The sequence below is a fragment of the Culex quinquefasciatus genome, chromosome 3, assembly GCF_015732765.1.
Source record: "Culex quinquefasciatus strain JHB chromosome 3, VPISU_Cqui_1.0_pri_paternal, whole genome shotgun sequence".
NCBI classification, from domain to species: domain Eukaryota; kingdom Metazoa; phylum Arthropoda; class Insecta; order Diptera; family Culicidae; genus Culex; species Culex quinquefasciatus.
This window is the reverse complement of record NC_051863.1, coordinates 78,515,101-78,534,921: the sequence shown is the minus strand read 5'-3', so window position 1 is coordinate 78,534,921 and position 19,821 is coordinate 78,515,101. Positions and strand designations below refer to the sequence as shown.

The 19,821-nt window shown below is 37.7% G+C and overlaps 1 protein-coding gene across 2 annotated transcripts in view; it reads right to left on the bottom strand.

The window, feature by feature from the left end:
* Positions 1-19,821, bottom strand: part of LOC6040828 (serine proteinase stubble) — a 267,484-nt gene that overhangs the window by 90,895 nt on the left and 156,768 nt on the right. For both annotated transcript variants that reach the window (XM_038259151.1, XM_038259152.1), the window contains exons 5-6: positions 16,405-16,428; positions 5,147-5,203 (exon numbers count right to left, since the gene is read on the bottom strand). In XM_038259151.1, the coding sequence (XP_038115079.1) occupies positions 5,147-5,159 (13 nt within the window). In that variant the 5' untranslated portion in view covers positions 5,160-5,203; positions 16,405-16,428. The remainder of the gene's footprint in view (positions 1-5,146; positions 5,204-16,404; positions 16,429-19,821) is intronic.

Genomic DNA, 19,821 nt, shown 5'->3' with positions numbered 1-19,821 from the left:
CTTAACTGGTTACAACTGATATTTGGCACCATGAAAGATGGGCTCTTTCCCGACATTGTGAGGGGGCTTCTAGAACATCTTATTTTGAGGATTTTTTCGATATAATAGATTTTTTTCAGATATGTCGATGAAAATCGAAGGGTTCATATTAATATCCATCAAATTTCTTATGAATATGCCTCAAGAGCCTCTAAATAACACATTTGAGCAGACAGTGTCAAGAAAATTGAGTTGGGAAGGAGAGAAAAATAGGGCTTCAAAACCCGTTAACATTTCAACGCCCAAGGCTACAAAAAATTGGAACGGTAACTTCAACTCGCTGGTTCTCGGGCATAACTCACCCAATCAAGACAATTCATTTTTCCAGTGATTTGTGTTAGGATGAATCTAGAATTTTTTAGATGATCCTTGAATTTTGCAGAACTCAATTTGATCAAAACTGCGATCAAAAACATCGTTCCAACTTTTTGTTTCGAGTGTAAAAAAAAAATCGCCAAAGATTCCGCGGAGACAGTCTGTAAAGAAAATGTTGGAACGATGTTTTTGATAGCAAAAATTACAGATTTGTTCAAATCAAGTTCTGAAAAATTTTAGGACCATCTAGACATTCTTACAAATCCTTGAAAACAAGAATCGACCCAATTGGTTAAGTCATGCCCGAGAACTAGCGAGTTGAAGTTACCGTTCCATTTTTTTGGAGGCTTGGGCGTCCGTGTGATTAGACATGCGTTGGGCGTCCCAGTGTTAAATAACAACACAGCTTAGAAAAGCGCATTTGAAATTTGTCCCACACATAAGGCTACGTGTTAAGTTTTCGGCAAAAACGGGATTTCCTTCTGATTTCTAGAACAAAGGTCTGGATGTTGAAGGCTTTTTTGAAAGAGCACACGATTTTGCATCAAACAGCATCAATAACTGAAAGCGATGAAAATGCATATGGGACATTTATGCAATCACGGGAAGTATAAGGATATTGAAAACTTTTGAAAATGTTGTAAGTTATTTATGTAATCCATAATAAGATATTTCATTCATCAGGTATCCCAGAAACTGTATTTGAATCATTTTGACCTACTTTTAACCAATCAGAATTAAGTTATCAATCATATAAATGAATGAAAATTCCTAACGGAACTCGACACGCTCTTCCAGGTATCATGTAATAGGCCCTTATCTGGTTCGTATTAAAACAACAAACATCATGCCGTTGGGATCATTTAAACACCTCTATCAATCAAACTGCGCCGGCGATCGACACCATCCAACGCATGTAACCTACTAATCAAACATAATCCAAAATGCACGCCAGCCACCGTTTTCTTTCCCAGTAATCCCTTAAACGATTCATCAAACACATCACGATCCATGTCTTACATATCTGCACTCCCCTGAAAGTGATCTCCGTCTTCTGAGTCAATCAATCCTAGGGAGATCGATGGTGTAAAATGAACCGGTGTAATATCTATATCTAGACACCACTCGCAGTCCTAAAGTCGTCTGCACCAGTCAGAGCTAATCATCATTAATTATACGCAGGGGAAACTGAGCTGCAGCTCCCACTTCAGAAGCCAACCAAATATCTGCATTCAATCTTCATCACAGTCTCTACGAAAAGGTTGTATTGAAAACCGGAGGGATGCCCCAGAATTAAAGATCATCGAGAAAGTGTAGGGTTAACGTGAAAGGTTGGAAAGATTCCCGAAAAGGGTTGCCAAAGAGAATGATTTCAACAACAACAAAATAATGAGAAAATCATCACCTCACGTCGATCTGGCGGCACGTGTAGGGGTTGAGATCACGTGCAGGTTAATCAAAAAAAGTTACTTTTACTCAAATTCCAACGCATTACAATGTAGCAGTTAGCTCATCTTTTCCCACAAGTGCAAAATGCAACGAAACGGAAAGTGCACTGCAATTGCAGCGAATCGGAAAGGAAGTGGCTAAGTTAATCAATTTGTTTGCGTTATTTCGCTAATCTGACTTTATTAGTCGCCTTAGACGGTTGCGCCTACACAAGCTTTCTGTTTTCGTTTTCCTTCTGCACCGACTTTTTCCGCTGGAATGACTTGATTTGATCGTGTAAGAACTTGGATCGCCTCAGGTTGGCACACCGTAATGTGGAGTTGGAATTGAAAGTTTTCAAAATTGCTTTTTTCAAGTGGTATTTTGAAATATTGTTAGTAGTAATAACAATATTTTAAATACATTTTTGAATTGTAAAAAATGCAAATCCACCCAATTCAACGTTAATTTTATGATCTCTTCAATCAAGGGAAGCGATTAAAAAGCGCATTACAAACAATCAAGCCCACAAAACGGCGGATTTTCCGTTTTGCCGCGTCTTTGGCCGTCTTCTTGGTGGAGATTACGTCGAGGCGGTCAACAAGGCGTGAAAAATCTGTAACGAAAGTGAGTGGGTTGGTTGGTTTGTTCGGTGGGCCCAGCCAAAGAACCAGCAAAATAATTAATTTCATGGAGTTAATTGCAAGTGGGCGCGCGCACGTTTACAGAACGATTCTTGTGGTATCAACAGGAGGGGAGAGGTGTGCGACTAGCACGAGCCCGGTCAATGTCCCCCCGACGGAAGCTCCGAAACGGTTCTGGAACGATGTTGGAGGTCTGTGTACGCGCGTGGATCAAATCGAGGGTCGTAAAATGTGGATTTGTTTGATCACGATGCTATGAATTTTCGATTGGAAACGTTTAATCGGTCTGATTTGTCAGGATGTCAGGGAAACATTTTCTAGCCGAATAAGGTCTAACTTGCCTTAGGCTATCGAAAGCAGACAAGTTTTATTCGAGTTGATAGGAATCGCTCAATTTTATATGCTGGCGAGGGCATTTATGTACGTAACAACAACCACTTTTTTTTTAAATTATATATATCTATAAATAGAAATTTCATGTAGATCACCCTATTGGCCAAACAAAAAATACGGGTCTAATTATTTTTGCCAAGGAACCCCCAGAAATTTTTTTTTCGGTTTAGGTTCTTTTCAAATGGAATTGCTGTACAAGTCGGTTGTGATTAATGTTGAAGATCAATGATATTATATTATTGTACCCAGGCGTACACATATTAAAATTATCAAATTTAAATTTAAGTTTTTGAGTTATTGATGCAGTTTGCTCCAAAATCGTTTGCTCTTTCAAAAAAGCCTACAACATTAAGTACTTTTTTTAAGAAATCAGGTGGAAATCAAGTTTTTTTTTCGCAAAAACTTAACACGTAGCCTTATCTGTGGGACTTCAAATGTGTTTTTCTCAGCTTGCTGTTTTTGCCTATGGGACTTTTATGCGAACATGGGCAGTAAAATAAATTTAAGAAAACCAATAACTTTTTTAACCAAGATTGTCACTTTCATCACATAGCAGAATATTTCAAGAAATGCGCTTTTTGTGCTTTTTCTTATTTTGTTTTATTTGAATGTTTTCTAAATCAGCCGCAGCTAAAAAGATAGACGTCGCACCTCGCGATTCACGAGACAACATTTGAATTTGCTGGGGCCGATTTAATATAAAGAAGCCAAAATATGAAGTAGACACGCAGCGGTACTAAGAGTTCATCTTAACGGCCCACAGCTTGTTTCAGTTGGCATTGTGCTATGCTTGGTGTCTAGAAAACTAGGTGTCCGAAGGCTTGATTGTTAAGCAATTGCAAAACTCTTTTTACACCTAAGCTTCCATCCACCCCGGGATTCGAACTGACAACCTTTGGATTGTGAGTCCAACTGCCTAACAGCGACTCCACAGAGGCAGGACCCAAGGAGACGACTCCTACACCTGGATTGAGCTAACGACCTAACCCTCTAGGTTAGACCGGGGTCAACATTTACTTCCTCGTCCGACAGAAGGCGTGGTCAGACAAATCTCGTCTCGAAAAATGCCACCGGGACCGTCTGGGATCGAACCCAAGCCAATTACATGTTTGTAGCCTCTTAATAGAAGCAGGTGTAACTTAAAATTTCAAGGCCTTCAAGCCACGTGATTTATGCACAATCCCTGTCGTAAACCCTCAATGATCAGTAGATTTCCGCTAGGTTATCACCAATTCACGCTGGACTATCTCTATAAAAGTCTCTAAAGCAATCCATTAGCCTCATATCGCGCTGATTCATCTCGTTTGCGTGTGTTTCTGTATGTGTGTGCGTTCCCGTCAAAATGTGCCAAAATATTATCAATTTCCTGTGGCAAACGACGATGAATGTCACCTGCTAAAATATTTCCGCCATTCCGTACCCGCATCATCAGACACCGAACACAAACTCAAATAAATTAGTTCTCGAAATCATCCTGATGAATGGGCGCACATATTTTACACGACAAGCTGTTAATGAGCTCCGCGCAGGTCGTTCTGCAGAAAGCAGAAAACTGGAATCTTTAATCTGCACACGTTTGCGGTATGTGTTGTGTGTTCACAGATTTTGTCAATCAGATCGTAAACACGCAAAGCGATGGCAAAGTTTGATGGGGTGGAATTCCAAGAGTTGAGGTAAAACCGTTAGTTCATTCAGCATTTGCTGGGCTTTGAGGCTTCTTGATGCCATTCAGAAGTGTCGAAACAAGTTGATTGATGGAATTAGAGCAGTGATTTTTTTTTTGTATTTTCGAAATATTTTACAACAAGTGTAATAAGTTTGAACAATTGCATTAAAATAGAAATCAGAAATGTTTGTTAAACAAGTATCATAAAGCTTCTTTCACATCAAGATTAGGCTACCAGCAATCGTTTATCTCTTTCCACGTCCCAGACGCAATATTTCAAAGTCCAAACCCAAAGATCGCTCCAAAACGTTAGACCCCAGAAATCGTCAGCAGTTTGGAAGAAGCGCCACACCACGGCCACGGTTGGTGCCGCCAACGCGAGAAACGATTAGTGGTTGAATTGGGCTCCCCGCTGCGGTTGAATTGGAGATGATTGAAATAAATCTTTGCCATCGCCAGCCAACATTCGAGACCGCAAGTGACTCGGCACAAGGGAGGGATCGTCGTATTGTTGGGGTCCGGCTATAAGTCATTCCGGGTTGACGGGTTGTGCTACCGGTTGGTGTTTCTACTACTGGGTTTAGTTTTGGGGTGATATTTATGATGTCTGAGGATGCTCTTTCATTAGCACTTTTGTGATTTTTTGAAGAAGATTATTTACCTAAATCCACCATCAGGGTCCAGTTGTAGCGACATGAATATCAGCATATCAGCAGACCTGTAAACAAAAAAAAAACAATGATCAAACCAATATTATCTGTACCAGCAAACTCCATCATCAGTCTGGAAAAGCTCCCTTGTCCTTTAAACATTCAAATAATCTGAAATTCACTGTTTTTGAGAATATTGAGAAAAAAAACATGTTTTCACCCATTTGAAATCATTTTGTGCAGTTTTAAAAGTTAGTGTGAAATCTGCATCTATCAGACACTTTTGGGTATAATTATTTAAGGTTTTGCAAAATTGCAAAGAAAAATAATTCTCAAAAATTGGTTAGTCTACAACATCAGGTACCTGTCAAGAAGACTTACATAACATTTACCAAATCACAGATATTTTTTCTAAAACATAACATGTTTAAGCGATCAAGTGACTTACTCGTAAGTACGGCTAGATTAAAGTGTTGCTAAAGTGCGAACCTTCTTAATTTCTCCAAACGCAATTTTATGGCGTCGTTTAATTGTTACGATACCATCTCGTGAAATAATGTGTTATTTAATATCAATTATATCACACTACTTGAAATTTGCAAACGCGGCTTGCTTTTGAGTTTTCGTCAATTTGAAAGAACCCGCACAGTTGGTGCGCTCATCAAAGCGAGTTAAGATTCCAGATAAAATGCCCATAAAACCACTGCCTTTTCTGCATTAAAAAAAGCAGCAAGCGATTAGTGAGACGATCTAAAATGGGTAAGTCTGGAAGGCAAAACTGCCTACTGGGCCTTGTACAACATTATAATGAGGTGTTTGTGAAGAAAAGCAGCCAGGACCATTTCGGAACGGTGGTGGACGGTTAATGAGGTAAACCCGACGAGCGTACTTCTTCACTTCATGAATGAGAAAGAAGAAAAGAGTTTCATTAATTGGACTTGGTTTTCACCCGTACTGTTTGGCTTCCCAGGGCTGTTACCCAGCCGGGGGTTTTAACAAACTGGTGCCATCACCATTATTGACGAGCTGGAACAACTGACCATCAACCGTCTCCGGTGAAGAAAAGATAACGAACTGAAACGTTACTAAATCTAAATCCGGTTCCATTCTACGAAAGTGAAAAGTGAATTGACGTAATTTTCTCTTTCATTGCCCTGTGTGTTAGAGTGTGTTTGTTGCATTGAAGATGATGATGGTGTCAGTCAGTTGCCGGTTTTCTAAAAACGAAAGATAGGTGGTCACTTGTTACGAAGAAGAGGGGAAAACGTTGAAAAGCCCAGTAGTGATTGCGCCCATTGCGCTAATTGCAAGAAGTCGCTGCAGGAGGAGCTCATTTTTTTCTAGGGGAAGAGCTAGTTAGACTGCAGAACTAATTTATTTACTCAGGTTCATATACTGCTAATTTTTGCAACCAGTTTCATTTAAAGTATATTGGAAGATAATTTCATGGAACGTTTTCTGTCGATACTTAAACTAAACTAACTAAACATTGCATGTTTTATTGTCCCAATAAAGGAGACTACAGTTAAGCCTCGCATAGTGCACAAGCGTTACGCTTTGTTTTTCTTCAAATTCTCAAACACGGCATAATATTTTTGCAATCTTTTTGAAGCATTCTGTTCGTCTTGGTCCAATCTACAATTAGCTTCAAATTGATTGCAAAAATTATTAAGTCGTTCAAGAGTAATAGAACTAATACGAAGTGTAACGTCTGCGCACTAGGCTTAACTGTATAGAGTGATTTGGGCACGATAAGAAAATTTTCAATCAAGATAAAGTTGAATACAATCCAATTTTTTTCCGAAAAAATTTGTTCAAATAACATACGTTCATTATATAAAAGCAGGAAGCAATCTAATTGACCAACTTGCCAGTCCGGTTTTTACAAAGCGTGTATAGCTATTTATTTCAAACGTCAAGAACAAAATAATAGTTTTTTTTCGAACACAATTGAATCGCTTAACAGCAATGTGAGGACTAAACCAAAAATAGTTGGGTGTTCGGAATTGATTAAGACCCTGAAAAGAATTGGAAAACTGTTGTGCTGGAAAAACTAATTTATTATTACTCTCCAGGACTCCCCTACCCCGGGCAGGTGGGAATAACAAAACGGAGATCATTGCAATAACAAGTCCTGTTAAGAGGCAGTATTTGTAAATATTGCTCGGTTTGTTCTAGAGGTCGTATCGAGGTGCTCCGATTTGGATGAAACTTTCCGCGTTTGTTTTTCTATACATGAGATGAACTCATGCCAAATATGAGCCCTCTACGACAAAGGGAAGTGGGGTAAAACGGGCTTTGAAGTTTGAGGTCCAAAAAACCTAAAAAATCCTAAAATTGCTCGCATTTCCGTAAAACTTCATCAATTCCAACTCTCTTTGATGCATTCGAAAGGTCTTTTGAAGCACTTCAAAATGTGCCATAGACATCCAGGATTGGTTCGACTTTTTCTCATAGCTTTTGCAAATTACTGTCAAAAATTGATTTTTTTAAAACCTTAATATCTTTTTGCAACAGCCTCCAACACCCATACTCCTATAGATCAAAAGATAGGTAATTTCATGCACTATTAGTCTATGGTATTAACTTTTTGGCCAATTGCAGTTTTTCTCATAGTTTTTCGATTTTTCTGGAACAAACATTTTACAACGTTAGTTTTTGCCCTGTAGGCCGCCATAGCGGCACTTTTTGGTCTCAATTTTGTCATATTCGGAATCCTCGGACAATTTCACGTAAGTTAGTAGTATTGGAGTTGTAAATTTGATTTAAAAAATAATTAAATAAAACATTTTTGAAAAAAGGAATAGATCTTATTTACCCTATGATCAATACGTCAAATTCTGTATCAAGTAGGCGAAAACCTGTTTTACCCCTAATCCAACAAATTGTTAAAAAATATTTTAATTCATTCTAAATGGCAATTTTTCCAATCAAATTTACAACTCCAATACTTCTAACTTACGTGAAATTGTCCGAGGATTCCGAATATGACAAAATTGAGACCAAAAAGTGCCGCTATGGCGGCCTACAGGGCAAAAACTAACGTTGTAAAATGTTTGTTCTAGAAAAATCGAAAAACTATGAGAAAAACTGCGATTGGCCAAAAAGTTAACACCGTAGGCTTATAGTCCATGTTATTACCTATCTTTTGACCTATGGGAGTATGGGTGTTGGAGGCTGTTGCAAAAAGATATTAAGGTTTTAAAAAAATCCATTTTTGACAGTAATTTGCAAAAGCTAAGAGAAAAAGTCGAACCAATCATGGATGTCTATGGCACATTTTAAAGTGCTTCAAAAGATCTTTCGAATGCATCAAAGAGAATTGGAATTGATGAAGTTTTACGGAAATGCGAGCAATTTTAAGATTTTTTAGGTTTTTTGGACCTCAAACTTCAATGCCCGTTTTACCTTACTTCCCTTTGTCGTAGAGGGCTCATATTTGGCATGAGTTCATCTCATGTATAAACAAACAAACGCTGAAAGTTTCATCCAAATCGGAGCACCTCGATACGACCTGTTACACATTGATGAAAAACTCGCTCTTAAAATATATAATTTTGTCATCAGAAAGTCACGATCATTGGTAATGAGAAAAAATACCACACTTAGTCTAAAAATTGTTGTTGAACAAATCTTATGAGAGGGTAAAAAAATAATAACTCTAAGTATGGAATATGGAAAATCAATCATTCATTCATCGCGTTGGATAATTGTGCGACTCATGGTGCCAATAAATCGTCTTTTTTGCTACTTATTACATAAAATTATATTTTGTTCAAATGTTTACCAGTGCTTGTAATTTAAATTTGAAGATTACTTCAAAACCAATTTCACTAACATTTTATACCGTAAAACGGGGTGACTTTGATAGCCGGGGTGACTTTGATAGGTTTGCGATTTTTCTGCAAAATGAAGAGTACATGTAAAATACGTACGGAATGGTTCAGAAACATACTGGCCGAGAAGTGTTCAAAGTACCTCAAGAAGAACTTTTCATAAATTTTTGAAAGGTTTATAAAGTTAGTTAACTATAGTTAAGAAAATGTTGATGGAAGTCATTATTTTAAACTTCTTAAAGTGTCTTGATTTTCTCAATGAACACGATTTTTAATCGAAAAAAAAGGAATGCATTTTCGGATTCTTTGGACAATTTTCCACTAGGAGAAGGTTAAAAAAGTTTTTAAATAATAAATAACACAGTTCAACAAAAAATCAAATGTTTCTTGTCTCTGAGACGAGAATATGTGTTCCTAGTAGATTTTTGCCTGCTGAATCCGAATCTGGGTCCAGAATTGCTCCAAATCGTCCCAATTTTGAGATACACCCGTTTGAAATGTTAGTTTAGGCCAAAATTAGCTAATTTGTCGACTATTTTACAAAATAACTATTCAATAAACAACTAAACCAATACATGTATCTTAAAGTTCACGTTTTCCCCTTTCTAAAACACCCCTGGTTTTTTAAATTTGATTGCTTCTACGCATATTTATAGCCATTTTAAAATTAGAATTTGACTTGCATGCAAGTTGGAAAAACTTGAATGAGAACCAACAGAAAATGTAATTTTAAAATGGCTATAAATATGCGTAGAAACAATCAAATTTTAAAACCCAGGAGTGTTTCAGAAAGGGGAAAACGTGAACTTTAAGATACATGTATTAGTTCAGTTGTTTATTCAATAGTTCTTTTGTAAAATAGTCAACAAAGTAGCTAATGTTGCCCTAAACTAACATTTCAAACGGGTGTATCTCAAAATTGGGACCATTTGGAGCAATTCTGGACCCGGATTCGGATTCAGCAGGCAAAATTATACTAGAAACACATGTACTCGTCTCGGAGACAAAATCTTGTTGGACTGTGTAATATGTGTTTTTGAAACACAATTAAAAAAAATCTCCAAATTAAAAGGCAATTTCAGTTGAACAAATTTCATGTAAAATGTGAAAACTTGTGATTCGTGCTTCGAATTCAGTATAAAATGCAATATAAATCGATAATTTTACAAAAAAAAACTAGTTTTAACAAATTTCATGCAAAACTCCGAATTTTTAACAATTTTACCTAAAATTTATATGTATTTTGCTAAAAAGCTTATACACTTAGTTAACTAAATATAAACATTGATTTTTTTTTCTTAAAAACTATATCAGCTACTACAGTGATGGTACATTTAGCGTACAAATAAAGTTTGAACATCTTAAATATGATTTTAACAAGAAAAAACTATAACTCTCAAAGTCACCCCGGAATTAAAACTAAGAATTTTTAACGGAACTATTTTTCTAAACATTAAATATTGAAAAAACTTTTTTTTCCGAAATAGTGCATGGACTTTGTGTGGTCTACCCCAGTACATGTTTAAAAAAAATTAATCTTGAGAAAAACCATACCTGTTGGAAAATATTCTAAAAACAAATCGAAATCCTATCAAAGTCACCCCGGTTTATGGTACTTGTAAACGATCCTAAACATTCTTAAAATGATTATAAATGCAGGATCGCTGATTTTTTTAAACAGTCATAAAATCTATGTTTTCATTATATTTGTTATGTTTTTCAAACATAAAATCAGAGAATGAGCTCAATACTCTTAATTGTTGATAATTCACCCTTCAATCTAACATGGAAGATTTTTTTAACACTGGAACGTCCAACGCCTGTCAAACTTACACCAATCGGGATGATTCTTGTTTCCAGTGATTTGTAAAAATGTCTAGATGATCCTAAAATTTTGCAGAACTTGATATAAACTGTAATTTCTGCGACCGAAAACATCGTTCCACTTTTTTTTAACATTCCAACGCCCAAGGGTCCAAAAAAATTGGAACGATAACTTCAACTCGTTAGTTCTCGGGCATAACTTTACCAATCAAGACGATTCTTTTTTCCAGTGATTTGTAAGGATGTCTAGAGGATCCTGAAACTTTGCAGAACTCAATTTGATCAAATCTGTAATTTTTGCGATCAAAAACATCGTTTCAACTTTTTTTTCGTTTGAAAAAGAAATCGTCGAAAATTCCGCGAAAGCAGTCGTTTTAAAAATGTTGGAACGATGTTTTCGGTCGCAGAAATTACAGTTTTGATCAAATTCTAGGATCATCTAGACTTCCTAACAAATCACTAGAAAATAGAATCCTGAATCAGCGAGTTGAAGTTACCGTTCCAACTTTTTTGGAGCCTTGGGAGTTGGAATGTTAATAGACAATAACACCGCCTTTTCAGACTTAATTTACTATCTAAACGAAAAAAAAAAAACAAAGAATACCCAGAGGAGATGGGCGGAAATCGAACCCTGGTCCCTTAGCACATATGAGGGATTGACAGCTGAAGCCGCTAACCACCGCACCACGGGTTAGCGTCCTTTAGTTTCGATCTTTGTTGTATTTTGAATTTTAAATGCACCCAATGCACAGTGGGCGAAATGGAACCCAAAATCGGACTTAATTGAACGCGGCTGGTTCCCTGGTATGAATAATAGTGTTTCTTATGTAAAAAAAATCCGGGGAATCGATTGGTGATGGTTTCATCCACCGCACGAAACGGCAAAGGGTCCATTTTGCCCCAATTTCCCATTTTTTTTACATTTTTTCTTGAAAATCGGTGTGCATTTAGAGCGGAGGCTTTATGCGGCCTTCCAAAATGCACTTAACTTATGTGAAAACGTCCCAGGAATCCAGTAAAAATAACCACTTGCACCGCAAAAATCATCTAGGGTCCATTTAAACTCAATTCCGCTATAAAAGCATTTTTGGCCGTTTTCAAATGTAAGGTCAGATTTTAAAAATCTGAAAATATTTTTTTCGTAAAGATCAGACAATTTTACATAAGAATGACGATTTGCACTTGAAAGTTTGACACATTTATGTTGATATAGAAATTAAACTAAATAAAAAGATTGAAGAATCACTTTTGGGCCAATTTTCCCAAACGCAGAATAAACTGCCTTTCATATTCATTTTATTTTTATCAACATAAACGTGTCAAACTATAAAGTGCAAATCGTCATTCTTATGTAAAATTGTCTGATCATTACGATAAAAATATTTTCAGATTTTTAAAATCTGACCTAACATTTGAAAACGGCCAAAAATGCTTTTATAGCGGAATTGGGGTTAAATGGACCCTAGATGATTTTTGCGGTGCAAGTGGTTATTTTTACCTGGATTCTTGGGACATTTTCACATAAGTTAGGTGCATTTTGGAAGGCCGCATAAAGCCTCCGCTCTAAATACAGACCGATTTTCAAGAAAAAATGTGAAAAAATGGGGAATTGGGGCAAAATGGACCCTTTGCCGTTTTGTGCGGTGGATGAAACCATCATCAATCGATTCCCCGGATTTTTTTACATAAGAAACACTATTATTCATACCAGGAAACCAGCCGCGTTCAATTAAGTCCGATTTTGGGTTCCATTTCGGCCACTGTGCAATGTCTAATCCAATATGATTCAAGGCAAATAATTTCATACACCCAAAGGAAAAATATATCTCAAAATCTGCAACATTAGATTTGCTGCAGAAAATGTCATATTTTATAACATTTTTTGCAGCAAGCCCGTAGATCATTTTTGCCCGCGTGTAAAAATTTCAGGGATCTGCAGTTCTCACCAACACATATAAAGCTGGCCCGTCCCCGAGCAACACTCCAAAGAGAAGCATATGTTGGTGCTCTTTCATTCACTTTTCATCAAGCGTCCATGGCGCGGTGGTAGCGTGTCGGATCAATAACCAAGAAGTTGGTGGTTCAATCCTCGTTCTGCTAAGCGTTTTTTTTTTGTGAAATACAACCAAAAAGCCGTCGGTAATGTCGATAATTGTCGGTAACGGGCAAAAATGGCATACTCCTATATCGCAAAAAATGCATGAGGACAGATTTCATGCAGATTCTGATATATTTTCATGCCGCCATGCATCACAATCATGCGACTGCCAGTTGGGTGTATAAATATATATTTTTGACTCTAATTTTACATGGAAACCCAAAATATGACCAAAAATCGATTTTTCGACACTTTGGGTCAATTCTGAGGACAGATTCAGATTCAGCGGGCAAAATTACATGAAAAAACATATATTTGGACAATTTTCGAAATTCGTTAGGGTGGTCCCATAAGGTTTTCCCTTGAAAATTAGACTTTTTCAAATGAAGATATCTCGAGTTTAAAGAAAAACACCCCTGAGATTTTTTCAGCGTTTGTAGTGCTGGATCTCTTCTTTCAAATGCAGCCTAGTGCTTAAAATTTGGCTTGCGCCTTTTCGGGATATTTAAGTTTTAAATTTGCATCTTTTTCACCTTAAAATCGCTGTAACTTTTGACCCTTAAGTCCAAATTGACTTGTCAGATAATAAAAATGTTTGTTTTTTAGAGCTCTAAAAGTGCTCCGAATACCACTTTTCTCTAAAACTTAACCCTGAATTGCCACGTTGAAAAAACTGATTTTTGAAGGTTTGCTCAGATGCTTTCTATATATTTTGTCGTACAAGGCGTAGATTACGAGATAAAATTTTGGTGTCTTCGACAAAGTTGCTTGGATTGGCAAGCCCGTCAACTTTTTAGAAGACGAAAAAATTCCCAAAAATATTCCTGTAAAGTTAGATTTCCAAAATCACCCTAATCGTGAACCACCCTAATTTTCAACCAAACCAAAAGTTGCCCCTTTCCATATGCAACTCTTCTGAAGACACCAAAGCTCCAAAACTTAACCATTTTTCGGAAAATCCATTTTCCACTTAATTCTGCAATCTGTACCACTGTGCATTGCACAGAGGCCAGATCGCAAAATTAAGTGGAAAATGGATTTTCAAAAACATGGTGTTGTTTTGGAGCATTGGTGTCTCCAGAAGAGTTGATGCAAATTAAAAGGGGACACTTTTGATTTGGTTGAAATTAAGAGTGGTTCACGATAAGGGGGATTTTGGAAATGTAACTTTTCGGGAATATTTTTGTGATTTTTTTTTTGACTTCGAGAAAGTTGTTTGGCTTGCCAATTCAAGCAACTTAGCGAAGACACCAAAATTTTATCTCGCAATCTACGCCTTCTACGACAAAATTTATAGAAAGCATCAGAGTAACCTTCAAAAATCAGTTTTTTGAACGTAACAATTCATGGTTAAGTTTTAGAGAAAAGTGATGTTAAGGGGACCTTTAAGAACATTAAAAAGCAAACATTTTTATTTTTTTGATAAGTCAATTTGGACCCAAGGGTCAAAAGTTATAGCCATTTTAAGGTAATAAAGATGCAAACTTAAAACTTAAATATTTGGAAAAAGCGCCAGGTTGCATTCGAAAGAGGAGATCAGGATATTATTACTATAATCGCTGAATAAAATCCAGGGGTTTTTATTCTTTGAATTCAAGTTGGGACCACCCTAACGAAATTCAAAAATTGTCCAACTATATGTTTTTTCATGTAATTTTGACCGCTTAACCTGAATCTGCCCTCAGAATTGAGCCAAAGTGTCAAAAAATCGATTTTTGGTCATATTTTGGGTTTTGCCTTCCTCACCTTACTGAGGAAAGGCTATAAAATCACTCGAAAACTGAACTTCTCAATTAGACCTCCTAGACCCACCTTCATGTATACCTATCGACTCAGAATCGAATTCTGAGTAAATGTCTGTGTGTGTGTGCGTGTGTGTGTGTAGGGATGTGGATCTGTGCACCAAAAAATATGCACTCGATTATCTCAGCACTGGCTTAACCGATTTGGACCGTTTTGGTCTCATTCGATTCGTCTTGGGGTCCCATAAGTGCCTATTGAAAATTATGAAGTTTAGTAAAGTACTTCAAAAGTTATGCTAAAAAAACGATTTTGACTAAAATCCGGAAGATTGTAAAAAGGGTGGTTTTTGTAAGAAACCCCAGCATGTTATACATTTTTAGAAAGGTATTTAAAAGGCCTTTCCAACGCGACCAATACATTGAAGATCTGACAACCCTATCAAAAGTTATTAGCTATTAAGTGTTATTTACGCACTTTTCGGAAGCCGGATCTCGGATATCACGATGAAAACGTTGTCCGGATCTATCATGCAACCCGTTTTTGAACAGGTAATCAAAAGACCTTTCCAACGCGTCCAAAACATTGAAGATCTGACAACCCTATCAAAAGTTATAAGCACTTAAGAGTTATTTATACACTTTTGGTGGCTAGTTCTCAGATATTTAGATGAAAACGTATCCAAAAAATATCATGCGACCTATCTTTGGATAGGTAATTTAAAGACCTTCCCACGAGCGTGTCTATTTTGGATAGCATTACCCTTTGAATGAGAGGAAGGCACCAACCACCTAAGGGTGGATTAAGTAACGTTTTTATGATAATTTTACAAAAATCGCGAGCCTGCGCATTTTCGAAATATTTAAGTTTTAAAAATGCATCTTTTTGCCTCCCTCACCTCACTGAGGCAACTTCTTTAATACGACTCCTTCATATACCTATCGACTCAGAATCAAATTCTGAACAAATGTCTGTGGGGATGTGTGTAGACCTGATTTTTTTTCCACCCGATTATCTCAGAACTGGCTGAACCGATTTTGGCCGGATCCGCCGCCTCTGTTCGTTTTGGGGTCCCCTAGGACCCTATTAAATTTTATTCTGCTTAGTAAAGTACTTTTTAAGTTATGCCAAGAAAAAGGTTTTTTTGTAGCTACAAAAAGGGTGATTTTGCATAACCTCAAAGGCCGGGTCTTTTTTCTTACGCGTGAGAGTCGCGCAGCATGCGTATCGCCCGGTTGCCACATTGCTTAAGCAGTGTCTGCGTCTATTCTGGAAAAAGTCTGTATTAATTATGTTGCTGAATACATCATTTTGTCTCGATTTACACGAACTTTTTACTGAAGTATACAACTCATGAGACATTATTTACTAAGGCTAGGGGGACAGCATGCAATACCACCGTGCACCTAATGTTGGCATATCAGCACTTTTAAATTCAATTACAAGTTGGCTGGTAGGTTTTATAGCGGTTGTGACAGCCTTGATAAAGCCTAAAATGTTACTTGGGTAGTTTCAAAAGAATTGATGGATACTTGTTTGCAATTTTTTGTCAATACAAAACAATAAAAAAAATCTGATGTTCAATGAGTTTTCATTATTATTGTTTACATGATTTTTTTCTGCAAATTGAGTAAAATTGTTCCTTAGGTGGTGGTTATGCGTTTACAACTGCCAATTTTAACCTATTCACTAGCTGCTCAAATAGGCCATTCGTTTTTTTTTTTTTTTTTTTTTTTGCTGCAATGTTGATGTGTTGGATAGTAGTACATACCTTGACAAAAAATCTCAATCGTATCTGAAAAAAGAAAAGAAAAAACTTCATTAGAAGTGAATTTGATGTTTAGTATCTAAAATTAAGGAAACAAGGCCCACTTGTCCACGCACAGTAAAATGCACATAAATCATCAAATTCTAAAGATAAATACCCAGAAAAAATAAGACAGTGATTAGAACTCGCACTCGCATAACTTTCCCACGCATAGCAACATCACACTTTACGAGTGCGTCCGCGTCTGTGTTTGTGTGTTCGGGTAGAAAAATGTTAATGGTTAGCTAATCAATTGACTAAATTACTATAATCACCCTCGGCTGTGGTCACCTCGCCCAACGCAGTTTCACACAAATGGCCACCTCACACGCGGGCACTTTTTCCCTGATGATCCTCACACTCTAGTTGGCTGGGACTGATGAGCTGCCCTTCTATGCATAAATGTGAGGCTGCTGCACAATGATTGATGGATATTGTTTAATCGACAAATCGTCGTTATGTAAGCGGCTGGAACCCGTTACTTGATCCATTAACGGCCCTCCTTGCAATTACTCGTAAGCAAGGGGGAGCGTCTCCACGCATTGTGATGACCATTAGGGCTCACGGTCAGATCGGTCAAACCGTTGCATTAGAACCGCGCACCAGCTGACCAACTTTCAACTATCGCTCAGAGAGATGCCTTCAAGCCCTCATCATGTATAACAAAGCCATAAAGGGTGCGCTAGAACATTGCCGGAGTACCGTTGCATGTTCTTTGCAAGTAAATTGTACAATTATTCATAACGCAGTCATAACACAACATCCGATGACAGGGTCCGCGTGCGTTCATTACTTTCACTGTCCAGCAATCCATTCCTCACTTAGAGTGAGGATGAAATCGAAATTTGCCACCCAGTGGCACCCAGAGGGCGGATGGGGACGAACCGCAATTTTCTCTCGGCCCGTAACAACTGGCGTAACGGGTTCGAAACTGTCTGTGGTAGGAGGTGTTCTATCTCATTAGGGCTAAGCATCCTCGACGGCCTGGGAGTAGAATCATTACGCAGCTAACTATCGGTCTAATTTTCTAAGACGCAAATTCAGGTGGCAGTGGCTCGAGCGTACTTTCATCCATCATTGCAAAGCTAACGAGCAAGTATCTACTACGCCCCGACCTGAGAGCAAAGGTGGCAATTTGTGTAAAACGTAAAAAAAATGAAAACATCCAAGGGTAATTCTCTACCAACTCACACGAAATCGGGAAAAGTTGCCCCGACCCCTCTTCGATTTGCGTGAAACTTTGTCCTAAGGGGTAACTTTTGTCCCTGATCACGAATCCGAGGTCCGTTTTTTGATATCTCGTGACGGAGGGGCGGTACGACCCCTTCCATTTTTGAACATGCGAAAAAAGAGGTGTTTTTCAATAATTTGCAGCCTGAAACGGTGATGAGATAGAAATTTGGTGTCAAAGGGACTTTTATGTAAAATTAGACGCCCGATTTGATGGCGTACTCAGAATTCCGAAAAACGTATTTTCATCGAAAAAACACTAAAAAAGTTTTAAAAATCCTCCCATTTTCCGTTACTCGACTGTAAAAAATTTTGGAACATGTCATTTTATGGGAAATTTAATGTACTTTTCGAATCTACATTGTCCCAGAAGGGTCATTTTTTCATTTAGAACAAAATTTTTCATTTTAAAATTTCGTGTTTTTTCTAACTTTGCAGGGTTATTTTTTAGAGTGTTTTAATGTTCTACAAAGTTGTAGAGCAGACAATTACAAAAATTTTGATATATAGACATAAGGGGTTTGCTTATAAACATCACAAGTTATCGCGATTTTACGAAAAAAAGTTTTGAAAAAGTTACTTTTTGCGTTTCTCTTTGTTTCGTCGTCCGTGTCTGTCGCGGGTGACCATGAACGGCCATGATCGATGACGACCAACTTTTTCAAAACTTTTTTTCGTAAAACTTTGTAGAACATTGTTACACTCTAAAAAATAACCCTGCAAAGTTAGAAAAAACACGAAATTTTAAAATGAAAAATTTTGTTCTAAATGAAAAAATGACCCTTCTGGGACAATGTAGATTCGAAAAGTACATTAAATTTCCCATAAAATGACATGTTCCAAAATTTTTACAGTCGAGTAACGGAAAATGGGAGGATTTTTAAAACTTTTTTAGTGTTTTTTGACGAAGAACTTCGTCTTAGGGCTCTATACAGGGTAGCAATCCAAAATTTCCAAATGAAACCGAAAAATGAAACGCCTTCCCCAAGCAGAGGGGAAAATCACAGAAGCAGCGCGGCCGACGGTTTTGATATAAATATAAACGCCACCCCCTCCACAACATTAGTTTAGTCGGTGGTCTACCACCGAAGCGAGAGGAGCTCAGCTCTTCTCGCGAGCGCCAGCCTTCTCTCTTCCCTACAAAACCACGGGAAATTTGAAAGCTGGCTTCAGTCGGTGGTCTACCACCGAAGCGAGAGGAGCTCAGCTCCTCTCGCAAGCGCCACCAAGCGCTTGGCAGTAGTGGCCACCACCTGAGGCCCCGGGGATGTTCCGATAAGGGAACATTTGCGGAACCATAAGAGTTGGGGCAATATGGGTATCAAACTTAAGGGATTTTGATACTGGACATGAAATTTGACATTTTGGCAGTAATGGCCGCAACCTAGAGTGGCCGGAGGCCCCGGGGATGTTCCGATAAGGGGACATTTGCGGAACCATAAAAGTTGGGGCAATATAAGTATCAAACTTCAGGGTTTTGACGAAGAACTTCGTCTTAGGGCTCTATACAGGGTAGCAATCCAAAATTTCGCGGAGCGAAATGTAACGAAAAGAAAATAAACGCGACTGCAAGATTTGTAACATTAATATCTCAGCTCCTGTTCAACACACGTAAAAGTGGTACCCATCAAACGAAAGGGGAGATTTCACGCATTCTTACTACCGTAAACTGGGGTGACTTTGATAGCCCGGGGTGACTTTGATAGGTTTTTCAAATGCCCGTCAAATTAATATTTAAGCATTTTTGAGAATTTTGAGTATGTAAGCATTAAGGGAAAGCTTATTATCGAACATATATGCAAAAATGTGACTGTTACATTGGATGTATCAAAAATAGTGGCCAAATCAAATTTCTATCAATGTCACCCCGGGCTATCAAAGTCACCCCAGTTTACGGTATACCTAATTAATGGCCATGAAATTTAGTTAAAGCACTTAAAAACTGAGTTTAAATTAATAAAACTGCTTCCACACAGCAAGCAAGCACGCACACAACATACACTCTCATCTACATCTCTCTTGACTCCGCCCCCAAAGCCTTGCCTGCGTTTGGCCTTGACACAATTTGGCGATTCTTTCCTTTTGTGCTGCTGCTTCGCCAAACGCCAAAACGATTTGATATAAAAGGAGGTGCCGATCCAAAATCAAGGC